This window comes from Cervus elaphus, chromosome X (assembly GCF_910594005.1).
Source record: "Cervus elaphus chromosome X, mCerEla1.1, whole genome shotgun sequence".
Lineage (NCBI taxonomy): Eukaryota > Metazoa > Chordata > Mammalia > Artiodactyla > Cervidae > Cervus > Cervus elaphus.
In genome coordinates, this window is record NC_057848.1 from 104,902,934 (window position 1) to 104,916,517 (window position 13,584).

At 35.6% G+C, this 13,584-nt stretch overlaps 1 protein-coding gene across 3 annotated transcripts; it reads right to left on the reverse strand.

Moving 5' to 3' along the window:
• Positions 1–857: 857 nt before the first annotated feature.
• Positions 858–13,352, reverse strand: LPAR4 (lysophosphatidic acid receptor 4). Of its 3 annotated transcripts, XM_043897206.1 has the most exons (5): positions 12,408–12,769; positions 10,273–10,491; positions 10,074–10,123; positions 8,929–9,030; positions 858–3,164 (listed from the first exon to the last, which is right to left on the reverse strand). In XM_043897206.1, exon 5 carries the CDS (start codon positions 3,085–3,087, stop codon positions 1,975–1,977), a length of 1,113 nt encoding a protein of 370 aa, XP_043753141.1. In that variant the 5' UTR covers positions 3,088–3,164; positions 8,929–9,030; positions 10,074–10,123; positions 10,273–10,491; positions 12,408–12,769; the 3' UTR covers positions 858–1,974. The 3 variants fall into 3 exon arrangements, with proteins under 3 accessions (XP_043753141.1, XP_043753142.1, XP_043753140.1); XM_043897207.1 differs by lacking the exons at positions 10,273–10,491; positions 12,408–12,769 and adding an exon at positions 13,271–13,352; XM_043897205.1 differs by lacking the exon at positions 10,273–10,491.
• Between the last annotated feature and the right edge of the window lie 232 nt (positions 13,353–13,584).

Here is a 13,584-nt window from a genome sequence, read left to right on the forward strand (position 1 = left end):
GCTTATGGCTTTAAAAGTTTTAATCTTTTGTCATTATTTTATGGTTTTTAATCTTTTTTAAATCACTCCCTGGTACAAGTTCAGGAACTTACAAAATACATTGTTTCTGAAATTTTTGCTTAAGAAGTCTTAGCATTTTAAAATTATCACATCTCTAAATAATTAAAAAATTGATTAAAACATACTTTAAGAATATTTTGGTTTTGTTTTGCAGTGCTTTATTTATGTGTATGGTTGTGTGTAGTATGTATGCAGGATATTCATTTTCACTACTTCTTACCTGAGCACAAATCTTTCAAGCTATACCATGCTCAGAAGTTTTGTTTAAAGTTTTAATATTCTTAAATCTATACTTCATTCAATAAATGGTAAGAGATTCTAAAGATGTCTTTGCTGCTTTTGTTGTTTAAGTTAGTTAAAAAAGTTTTCTTGTATATACTTTTAAATATTGATTTTAACTGCTCCTGAAGTAGATGCCAGCTTAGTAACTTCCTAGTTGCATTTTAATTCAAAGCATCATAAGAAAGTTATAGCATCTTGTAAGTTTTAAAAATGCTCAGAAAAGTTCTAAGTTGTGTGTGTGTGTGTGTGTGTGTGTGTGTGTGTGTGTGTGTTGTTGTTGTTTTCTAAGGAGTTATTTTGCTTTTATTTTTTTCCAGTTAGGTCCTGACTTGGGCACAAATGTAGTGGATTTCTACTTGTACTCTAAAATTTTATACAAATAATATAGTAATTTAAAATTTACATATAGTCAAATAATAAATAAAATATTAATGCAAGTGTTAGGAATATTTTTGTGGCTTTTACTGTTTTACAGTTTTTCTTTTTGTGTGTGTTTGTTTGTTTGCATTGGTTTAGTTTGGTTTATGTATTTTTTTTTCAATATGCTCCCAACCTGGGCACAAATTCAGCAGCTCTCTGGCTACATTGTGCTCCAAAATTAATATGAAAGCATAAGTAATTTAAAGTTACAGATCTCTGTTCCCTCCCTCAAAAAATGATCAATGCAAGTTTTAAGAAAGTTTTTTGTTTTATTATTATATTTTTGTTATACTTTTGTCTTTTTTTTTCAATTTGCTTCTGACCTGGGCACAAATGCAGCCGCTTTATGGTTGCACTGTGCTTCAAAATTTCACATACAGAATATTTATAAAAATTAGTCTCCCAAAAGAAAAAATTATTGAAAATTCTTAGAGAAAATATTAATTTCTCTTAGTTTTTTATGAACATTTGTTATTTTATGTGATTTTCCATTTTGCCCTGTTTTGGGCACATACTTAGCAGCTTTCTGGATTTGACATTTCATATAAGAAATTTAATATAGTATAAAAAAAGGAAAAGTTTTTAAAAGCTGAAACTGCTGGTAACTGCAAATATGTAAATCCAGTTAATTTTCCATTTCTTTCCAGCAATATTCATACAAACACAATTTATGTTTCTGCTTTTAAAATATATGCAATACATTTTACTTTTTTAAATTTGATACTTTTTTATTAATAATGTTAAAGTATGTTCTTGTACTAAAATAAACTCAATGACAAAAAAAGCAAAAAGAAGACTAGTATATATCAGTAGTAACACAAAAGCTTGTTTAAAAACAAATACCTGAATTTGTTCTATATTTATAGGCCCAAACTAATTACCAAATATTGGAATGGAAATATACTTTTTCAAAGTTTTTAAGTAACCTCTGTATCGCTGAAGTCAAGGCTACTGTCGACTTATATAATGTGGTACACTGAATTTCCAACCCAGAAGAAGAGTTTGGCAATTCCTTTTGGCTGTTGTAATTAGATGTGACCTATAATTATTGAACAAAACAATATATGTATTACAATAAACATTCAAATAAATGTAGCTGACTATATTCAGTACATTAATCTATTCTTAATATCATTAGCTTCAAATTTTTTATTCATAGCATAGGAAAATCATAGAAGAAACCATATCTGGACCTAAAGAGACTTCTTGTACCTAGAAGGTGGATTCTAGCATTAATTCACCACCATTATGTGTTGTTTGATCACTAACTTCCTCTTGAATAGCTGGAAGGGAAGGCTTTGTGGTCAGAGGTGTTTCAGTCTTGAACAGAGACTCCATCCTGATATGGGTATTGATATAGAAGGACTTCTGAAAGGACTCAAGGGTGAAGTAATAGATGAAAGGGTCAAAGCAACAGTTTAGAGTTGCAAGGCACAAGGTGATTGGATACATAATCTTAGCAAATCTTTCCAACAAGCAATTGGTAATGGCTTGGGAGCGCACCAGGGCATACAGGAAGAGAACAGAGTTATAGGGTACAAAGCATACCACAAAGACTGCCATATGCACTGTGATCATCTTCAGCACTTTTTTCTTATTAGTCCCAATTTGAGACAATGTAGCAGGCTTACGGAGGGTTTTTAGCACCACAGAAGAGCAAGAGACATTCAGTATCAAAGGAATGATAAAACCAACAACTTCAATAAATATGGTTATCTTGGACAGATATGTCTTCCATACACGTTTGGAGAAGCCCTCAAAGCAGGTGGTGGTTGCATTGTTGACATTAGTGGTGGAGAATAAAGAGGCTGAAATACCACCACTGAGGACTAGGATCCAGACTCCAGCACACACAATGGCAGAATTCCTCCTGGTCCTAATGGTACGGGATCGGAAGGGATAGACAATGGCCAGGAAACGATCCACGCTAATACAGGTAAGGAAGAGCATGCTCCCATAGATGTTGGTTAGGAATGCAGTCCCAGAGATCTTGCAGAGGGTATCACCAAAAGGCCAGTGGCGGTTGAAATTGTAAAATATTTTGAAAGGTAGAGTGCAAACAAAGAGCAAATCAGAGAGGGCCAGATTGGTGATGAAAATAGCTGTCTCACTTCTCATTTTCATGCGGAAGCAGAAGACGAACAGAGAGGCACTGTTGGTTATCAAACCCAGGATGAATACAACACTGTAGACAGCACCATTCAGATTATACTTGAAGGAATCATCAACAATGCAAGTATTATTGGCAGTAGCATTGCCCAACCTGGGTCTGAGGTTTGAATTTAAATCTTGGAATTGGAAGTCAATGAATCTTCTGTCACCCATGGACTTTTATTCAGGAGGCCTGCGGGCTGCAGGGTTCAGCACTCTGAGACTAAAGACTGGTAGGAAATGTTTTCCTCCTATGGGAGATAAGATTAAATGAGTCATCAAATCTATCTTCCATCCATTTTTGTGGAGTAAAAGATATTCTGTTCACACAGACTGGAAATAACATGCATATTCAGTTTGGTTTAACAAGTACCTTTTGATTACCTACCATATGTTAAAAGGCAGTACAAGAGTATGTTGCGGGAACAGGAGGGACCACACTCAAGACAGTAAGCACTATACTGTAGCATTGCAATTCACAGGAATAAGGTATTTGTTCCTTGGGAGCCCTAGGCTAGTAGGGGTAGGGATATGGAGACTCTGATATTTAAAACAATGCTAATACTTGGAAATTTGTATAATTTTTTAACTTCAAAAACGTTTTTTATTTGATTCCCACAAAAACACCATGAGATAGGCAGGGCAGGAATTTATCATCATGTTGCAGAAGCAGAAACTGAGGCTTATATAATTTAGAATTACATAATGTCAGAATTGTAAGAACATGTAAATGGTATAGTCAGAACCAGAATTCAGGTGTTCTTTTTAAATTCCTAACCAGAGGATTATTAAGCTTCTCTAAATTATATTGTCTACTCTCTGGTATTACTAAACTTCATTGTTGAGTATTAGTTCTACTGCACAAGACTAAATGTGGATATGAGACCGCCAGGAAAACCTCTTTAAAAAGTTCTCTGAAAAGCAGGCTCATCTGCAAACTTAGAAATCTATGAATGAGCCACAAAATAAGGACTGTGCATACCATCACATAAATATCTACCTATTTCCATAAATCAAAAAATTCAAATAAAAGATTATTCAGTGGCTAAAAAAATAAAGGTATAAGTAAACTCCGGAATTAAAATGTTGATTCATCTTTTCTTCTAAAATACAGGTTCAGAGAGCAGGAATTCCTCAGTACATTAAAACTTCTGGCTGAAACTTTTCTCACTCCATTACAAAGCCTCTATAGAGAGAGAATTCAAATGACAATTGCAGTGTTTCTCTCCTTTAGATTGTGGTCCCTTACCAAGGTTCTTTCATGCCAGACCCTGAGCCTTGGATATTGTCTTACTCCCTCTCCCACTGCCCATTCCATGAGTTACATTCATGCTTTTAGCTTTTAAAATGGCCCAGGTCAATAAAGCCTTTTCTGGCTACATAAAAGTGAAATATGAAAGGTAGATTTGAGTTGAACAGCCATTCTTGTACGCGTGGAGGTCGCTGACTAATTAGCTTTGTTGGATATCTGAACCAATATCGTTCAAAGGTGCATATAGAAATCTTACTAACGTGCTCCTAGGTCAACAGCTGCCATTGGAGGACTGTCTTCTGAATGCTCTATAATGCACTATGAATAAGTTGCAGCTGAATGAATTCTTTTCAATGAAGAGGATATGGAGTGAAAGTGGTCTTTGTTCCTGACATACCCAGTAATGAGTTTGCACATGATTATATTTTAAAATGTGAAAGCCATTTCTCTGAATTGATTCTTCCTTATGTCACTCTTTCTTTCCAACTCCTGGAACAGGTCACAGGACCTCATATATAACAGAAAAGGGACTGGCAGGAGGAATCTGCCAGAAATATAGAGGTCTGAAGTCACTTCAACCAGTGGTTGGCCTGAGGGAGGAAAACATGATTTGAGAGAGAAAAAAAAAAAATTCACTCACTGTAGTGCCTAGAATGAGAGCTGACTTTGGAGAAAACAGAGTGCAAAAAAAGTGTTGGCATTTTTAATAGCAAAGTTTAAAGTTAAAATTGGAAGTGTGCTGTTTCTGAATTCTCATTTAACGAGCTTTATGGAGTGCCTCCCCTGAGTCTAACACTTCTGTAAGATCATATTCCTTCATGGCCATTTCATCTCATATGAGATGGCTCAACTCAAAAGCCAGCTCAACTTTTGCCAGAAGTGACCTTGATACATGAAAGCAGGGTATAGTAAAAATCTTGACAAAGGAAGGTCCAGGAGGAAAAAAAAATCCAGACAAGGAAGAAATAAAAATAGATGTGGAGAGCAGAAGAGGGAATAGCAAAGAAAGTAGCAGAGAAAGAAAAATAGAAGAATTGAGAGAAAAGGAAGAATAAAACACACAAAAAAGAAGACCTTGCTGGAGAGAGGTCACTATTTCCATCTAATTTGTATTAAGGGCTCAGAAGATAATTCCTCTAATGCCATCCTCTCTACCTTGCTTCATCTGACTTCTTCCATTTTTCTCAGAAAAAAAAACAGTACACAATGACTGCTTAAGGTCAATGAATCTAATCTGAAAAAGAAAAACAAAAAGCCAGGAAAATCTCAGTCAATGGCATTCAAACCTCACTTTGAGAGCTGTAAATCTAAGTTTCTAAAGATTGCTTCACCAAGGGGTTGGCAGAAAGGAAGACAATGGCAACTTCTCAACTGCTTAAACCACATTATATACCATTTTACACCCAACATGCTACCCGTTAGTCTGGAAGTCATTTTTTTTTTTTTATTGCTGAAAGAAATCAAACTAGTCAAAAATATCCCTCTAATATAATCACATAATCTAATGAAATTATGGGACTGAAAAACCCCTAACATTAAAGTCAAGCCTCATTCACTATGATTTGCTTGCACTTGCCTTCTACAATAAGTACTGTCAATAAATTTTATTTGGAAAATGTTTTCATAATAGAAGACTTTCCATATTTGCTCAGAGTCCCTCCAGTCTGCCCACTGGTGATCCCTTTCCAGAGTATACCTCTAGCTCACTGGCTCTGTATTATTTTGTACTTCCCAAGATGGCATGTTTCAAATAGCTGTTTTCAAATAACTGTTTCAAAAATCCCCAGTTTTCTATTCAGTTTTATATCTCTTAGAACATATACACTATATCCACAGCAGACAGTCTGCAAATGTCTGGCACTTCTGTTCTTCTGCTTTGCATGACCAAGTTCTATGGGAGAGAAAGGACCAAAGACAATAAAGCATTACAGTCTCAATCCTGAAGAGAGAGCATGGGAAAACTGTCACTAAGGCCCTATTCATAGCTTTCCCTTGCTCAAACACACAGCACCTTTTGCTGTCTGGCGGAGAGGGTGTGGTGCTGGGATTTAACACAGCACTGGAAGCAAGGAGTTCTATTTCTGATTCAGACATTGGTTCGCTCTGTAACTTGGCTATACAGTTTCTCTTCCCTGTATAAACATTACCTCTAAGTCTCCCAGCTGAGGCTAGGAAGATTCAACAGGGTTTGTGAGTAGCTTTATGAGCTTGCCCAGCATTCAGTCCTACCTAACCACAAAGAAATATTACAGGAGTTTTTTTCATTTTCCTTCATCTAACACAGCTGGACACATGTCTCTGTCTTTCTCGGTATGCTGAACTTCATATTAGTAACACATCTTCCTCCTAACACCTCCTAACACTCTACTTCAGAAATCTTCCCTTAAGTTTCTACCTTAACTACACAATTTTATCATAACAGGACAGCCCAGGAGTGCATACCAAAAGGAATATCTTCCCACTGAGCTATGGTTAAAAAAAAATCAGAGAGGCATTTGACTCTTAAAACTAATTCTGAAGAAAAAATCAATGAAAGAGAGAAATGAGATCTCTTTTCTAACTGGCTTTCTTTTCTTTCCACTGAAATAAACAGTGTTTTTATAACCACTATATTTTCCTAAATGGCTAACATATTGTGTACTGAATGGAGGCAAAGGGCCAACACTTGAGCTTCAGATGAGATGAAGAAGAAAAAAAAAATAGACTGACATAGTTAATTACATCTTTCACTGCAAGTAGCATTAGACTATTATCTTGTGAAGACTTTTACAGCCAATTATTATAAATTAATCACCTAGGGGTTCAGAGTGCTGAGTGGATGTATTTTCAGTGACAACAGGCAGGAAGCAAGTTACCTGGAGGTTGGCCAAAAAGAAATCTGACCTTCATGAATTTTTAACTTTGACCTACACATATGGAGCCAGTTCAGACAGTTCACAGTAGTGTTCACAATGTTTTTCCTTTATAAAAAATTTCTAATGATAACGAAATATAACATGTTTGGGGTCTTTGGGGCTCCTGGAGGAAGTAGAGTTAGCCCTTTTTTCCTGTAAAGATGAATATCTAAATCACTTTACTAAGTGCTAAATTTTCAGATGATATATTGAAAACAAAGGTCTAATTTCTGGCATATTCCCAGTAGCCCAGAAAGGCTGACTTGCTTTTGTTCCTTACAGAAGACAATCCATAATTCAGGGAGACAATTCAGGGAGACGAGGTCTTAAAGAAAGAGAATACTCAATTTTCTTTGCTTTGCTCCCTTTTTAATGAGCTTGGGTCAGATCAGAGTGCTTCTGATCCCCAGAGCCATTTCCTCTTTCTACTCTAGTCGAAGCTTAGGACACTGCCACAATAGTTTTCAGAGGAAGCTGAAACCTATTGGGTCTTTGTCTATAAATATTTAGCAGTGAAGCAAACTAAAAAATACAAAAATGTTGCAAAAATATAGATTAAAGCTATCCCACTGGAGTAATAGGGAATATGTCCAGATTGCTGTTCCTCAGACGAGTGGCTGCTAACAGAGAAGACTCCTTAAGGAAATCTTCTAGGCCAAGTCACAAGCACAGGTCACAATCAAACACATGGTTCCAATTGATGTTTCTGTGCACTGGTTACTGTTTCATAATAGTTTTCAAAACGCAACCTAGCCATATAAAATTACATATGGAGGAAACCATTGGTAAATGTTTCACTCCATAACTGAGCTGGGAAATTCATCTATATCAGGTCTCATCTCAAACAAGCCTCTCTCAGTGTCAAATGTTTAAATTGATAAGACTTATTTATTTTTTATCCTCATTTATTGTTTATACAAGAAATATCCTTCTGAAGAAGTCTCTTTGTTACATTTGGTTCACACTAAGATTGCTATGACTGTTTTGTCCTCCTGCTTTATTTGAAATGAGCAGGAAATTGACATACATCCTAATCTGAGCAGTTCTATCCTTAGTGATTAACTTAATTTTTTTCACTAAAAAATTATTCTAGTCTTTCACTAATGCTTCATCTGATAACACAGTCTAATACTTGAAAGATAATGTGGTTTAGTGCTCAACATGATGGGGTCAAAGAGCTCATCAATCTTACTAAAGCAGAATTTTCCTTAGCAGTAACTTATAGAGTAAGACAACTGTAGATAAATTGTTCAACCTAATATTATGAAATTGTCTAGAGTCTTGAAATTTAATACTTGATCTTAGCAGAAGCCCCAGACATTTTGAGGAAATTTTTAGGTGTTCCTAAAAGAACCTATTTCCAAATCCTGTGAGGTTCATAAATGCCAGCTAGGAATCTGACTTTATTTCACATATTTGAACAAGTAAATCAGTTACCAGTTTGCATACAATTCATCTGATATACTTGAATACTGATCCTGATAATATGAATAAAAGCCATGTCTCCCATTGCTAAAGGTATATACCAGTGGCTGCTGCTGCTGCTAAGTCACATCAGTCATGTCCAACTCTGTGTGATCCCATAGACAGCAGCCCACCAGGCTCCCTGTCCCTGGGATTCTCCAGGCAAGAACACTGGAGTGGGTTGCCATTTCCTTCTCCAGTTGCAGAGAGGGCTTAAACCAAAGAATCAATATTTTTCCACACCAAATCTGCCTGGATTACAATAAACAATTACAACTCTTCCCTACATTCTGGATTTTTAAAATCATATAATCTGTAATAAACTGGAAACACTGGTTAGAAAAAAAGTTGGAGAATAAAATTAAGAATTTTAGAGAGAGTTATTACCAGGACAGTGGTACTCACCACATTAGTTCAAACCAAATTCTGGCACCAATTTTATCCAAGACTTGGTCGATCAATGAACTTTCCGGAGGTACTGTGGTTAGAGATTTCCTCCAACGGATACTGTGAAATAGAAATAATCACAATAGCATGTCATGGAGAGAACTTTTCAATAAAATGTATACCAAAATCATAAGGTAAAAAAAAAATTATATGATATAAATCAGAGTAAATGAGAGCCAACACATTTAAAAATGGTATATAAATGCTTTCGATTTCATTATTACAGAGTTGCTGAAAACATTTTATTTTCGAAATTTGTTACTGTTATGTCATATTTTATTAGTTATATTAACACACACGAAGTCCATGAGTTTATGTAACTTATAATCATTTAAGGATAACTAGTGACAAAAGGCATAAAATACTTCTTCCACTTTATAAGGTAATTGTTTTTGTTGTTATTTAGTCACTAAGATGTGTCTGACTCTTTGTGACCCCATGGACTACAGCACGTCAGGCTCCCCTGTCCTTCACTATTTTCTGGAATTTGCTCAGATTACTTTACATTAAAAATAACTGAACAAAGGAGATTTCTTTATTTCGATTGAAGTTGTATTGGTTCTTTGGGTTTTGTTGTTGTTGTTTTTCTCCTTTCTTTTCCCTGGCAATGACTATTACTATTGAGCAGGAGCCTTGATAGGGGAAGAGGAAAGAAGACTAGAACAACATGTGGAGACCTTACTGCCTTGTCTCTAACCTGCATCCCTAGTCCAGCTGGATTTCTTCCTTCTCTGAACTGTAGTCATATGAGCAAGTCTTCAATTACTGAATATTAGCACACTGACAGTCACCACTGCCTCTACTAGGATGTCCTAGACCAACCTAATATAGCATGTCTGTAACATCTTCAAATCACAATTCTACCTAAAATACCTGTATAGAACCAGAAATATTCTGCAATAGTATTCTTACAAGTAGCACTTACTGCCTATAAAGTGGCAAATTTATACTATCATCACACCTCACTCCCTTCTGAAGGTGGCCTAAACAAAACAAAGTAGACTGCTATGCTTGAACTCTCCTGAAATAATTTTTCTCTAATCTAAAGGAATCAGAACTTAAAAATAAAATCATGAGACAATTTTAAATATATTTGAGATCACCTTAACATTAAGGAGAATTGATTTTCACACTCCTCCAGAGACCAGTATTCCTGGAAAGAAATTGATATTATTTTATTGATTTATCTTAAAGAAAGACAGAACATTAACATTTCTTTTTTTATGGCTTTCACAATTGACACAGATTATAAAGAAAAAATTTCTTTGTTTAGAATCAAAGAAAACTAAGAAGTTCAAATACCTAGAAGTTTTCATATTTGGTATTAATTCAATGTAGCCACATCCAGCCCCATCACTAGCTAACTGTGTAAGACCAAGTCACAGTCCCCTTCTGGTCCTCAGTTTCTCTTTTTGCTCCGTCTTTGCCTTGATTATTAGCAGCCTTCAATTGGCGTCATGGCAGTGTGACTTTACTGGCTGTTCCCTCCTATCAGATGTTTTCACCTGCTCCCATTTGTCACTGCAAAAAAAAATTTTAATCCCTCAAAGTCTGAGATAAGGGAAATTAATTTTTATTAGACTCAGTAAAACTATTGCTAATTTATTTTATTTTTAATTGAGGTATAATTGACATAATATTAGTTTAAATATATATTATAATGATGATTTGATTGATATTTGTATGCATTGTGAAATGATCATCACAGTAAGTCTAGTCAACATCCATTACCATACATAGTTTAGATTTAACATCAGAAGTAAAAAAAAAAAAATCAGAAGTAAATATTATTAATTTTTATCATTACCTAAGAATCACAGATCAAGCTGGCATTTATATGGTAAAGTCACCCTGATAACCTCATTTTCCTCCTCTTCTTTCCTCATGTATCAGCTCTAATTGTCTAGGTCTTAATCCTTGACCTATTCTACCTGTTCCCCAGTCACCTCTCTCCTCAAAATATAAGGTTATTGAAATACTTCAGAACATAACTATAAGGAATCAGTAGACTACTTATCCTATGTCGTGCTCTAATAACCAATTATTTATCTACTAAAAGTGGGGCTGAATAACCAATGGTAGGTGAATTCCTATCAAGCTCCCAATTTTTAGTACTAATATTCACAAGTACATTATTAAGCTTTCTCCTCTCCCTTAAAAAGGCCAAGAGTAGACTATACACAATAACCATATAGACAGAAAAAAGGCAACTACACAATTAATCTTTGACCACACCACAGTAAGGGCAACACTTTTTATTACAGTTTCTGTCAGATGGAATTGAATAAATTAAGCTTTAGCTAAACTTAGCCTATCTCTGTAAGTCATATTCCCAGTCCTCTTTTTAACTTTTGTGAGTATACATTCAGAAAGACTGGTCTGCTCTTTCCAATAGGGCTTTCATTTGCATCTCTGATTAGCAGGAGACACTTCAGAGTATAGCGGCCATCAAGTGTTTCAGCTGAACTCATCTTTTTCAGCAAGAGCACATTTCATTTGTGACAAGGCAAAATAATTTACAGTCTATGTTGATGGGATATGTTATTTGAAATTCTGTTCTGAAAAATAAGCACTTCAAAGCCACTGAATAATTTGGAGCTTAGGTTATTATTGCTGTCTTCTTCATATTAGCTAAGGGAAAAGAAAGTTGGTATAATTTGGTAAGGTAGCAAAGTGAACAACCCAACTAAGCTCTGAAATATTCTAATCTTAGAATTTGTTTGGTCCTTTCCACAGTGGAATAATAATAAATTACAGTGCTCAATGTCCTAAAACAAAGTAACTAATATACAGTATTTATCAATTCAACAAAATCTTGTAAGTAAAAAAAAATCTTAAAAATATTCAGGATATACAAGAAGAGAATTTTAAATGTCACATTATTGCATTTGTTTGAAAAATGGTAATTAATTTCACATATAAGAACAAATTCCATTTATGCCAGAATTAGTTTTCCATTAAACTGTGTTTCTTCCTTTATGGATTATTCATGAATTATTCAATAAAGCAAATGTCACATTCTCCACAAATCAATTAGGCATCAAAGGCATGCTGCTGTATAGTTTCACTAGAAGAAACCTCATCATAATAGAAGCCACATTAGCTCACAATCAATTGTAAACTAAAGAAACATAAAGCTAGCCAAAGAAATTTATAAATTGCTTTACTCTGTGATTTTAAATCAGCTTTTTAGGACAACTGTGTTAACATGAAACAGCCTGAAAATATTGTATCTCTTCCACTGAAACAGTATTATTGCCAAAACAATAGAAAATCCTCTTTTGTAACCATTAACACGAAGATCCCTGTTCAGCACTTCAGAGTTGAAATCTAATTTCTTTCCCCAAACCCTCAAAGCCTCAGTGCTTCCACTGAAGTTTGTTACGCCATCCCCCACCCCCAAACGCCCGAATCAAATCTTTCTCAAAGAGACTTACCCCAAGAAAGAGTGTGCTAGATGAGAGAGTGTGCTCATGCCTGTAGACAATTAGCTAATAAACATGTAAACGGGAAACTCGCACTTTAGAAGTGCATATTTTAATCTATTATTATTCTTTTTTTTACAGGGAAAGTTTATCCCAGCCCAAAGTAGCAGACTCTGGCTGCTGAAGCTTCTTACAGCAAACTGCTCCTTCTGAAAATGTGAGCTTATTTACATTTATCTCTTTCCCTTTGTTAAGGAACGGCCCTCTTGAATGCTGTAGCTGGCATGCCTTTAAAACCGGGACTCAAGAAAAGGCCCAAAGTCCGGGCCTGAGCGGAGGGCCTGGGGAACTCTTGGGGGTCTCAATAGGAAATGCTTTTCATTGGATAAGAAGGCATTATTAGGAGCCAAGATCCCGCCCAATCCTCTGTGCTCCACGATTCCCTCAGTCACCAATCACTGGACTGAAGAAGTTTTTCCTTAAAGAGCATTGCCCAGGAAAAGCAGTTTTCACAGTCAAGAACTGGCGGCGTAAGTGCCACTTCACAGTATAAAAAAATGTCTTCCCTGAGCAATCAATCCTCTGAGAAAGCCTGTGTGCCTGTCTTTGCTGCAGGACTGCTATCTTCCCCCATCCCCTTACAAGTCTAAAGAGGAGGATGAGACGAAACTCCAAACTGGGAGGAGTGTTTCACTTTTGAGCAGCCCATATTTGTTCCAACTTGTTTAAAATAATTGCAATAACAATATTAATAATAATAGGGGCAGGGAAAGGCAAAGTGACTGGTACCATAAATACACTCCTATGCAAAATACACTCCTACCTATATCTCCCACCACCACATTAAAATGAAATTTAATACTATACTCACTTACTTAAGCCAGTGAAGTGCCCTCAGATGGAGATGTGCTGGTGTCCCAGAGCTTTAGTACCCACCTTCCATGTACTAGGGAGTGCTCTGTGGCAAAAGGAGGGTCTACACTTTGCTTAAATAACTTCCTGGAAGGACATCTAATTACCATGAGATTTTTCAGAGTTTTGCTAAAAACCAAAATAAATAGTACAGATGCAATTTGTTTATAATGGAAACTTATCTTCAACTGAATACCTAATGCCCCCTGGGCAAGTTCTTTTCCTATAGGTTTACTACCTTGGTTGTCACACTGTTTTTTTTTTTTTTTTTCCCCTC

Coding starts and splice junctions, on each gene's coding strand:
- LPAR4 (XM_043897207.1), bottom strand. CDS start 3,087: ATGGGTGACAGAAGATTCATTGACTTCCAATTCCAAGATTTAAATTCA.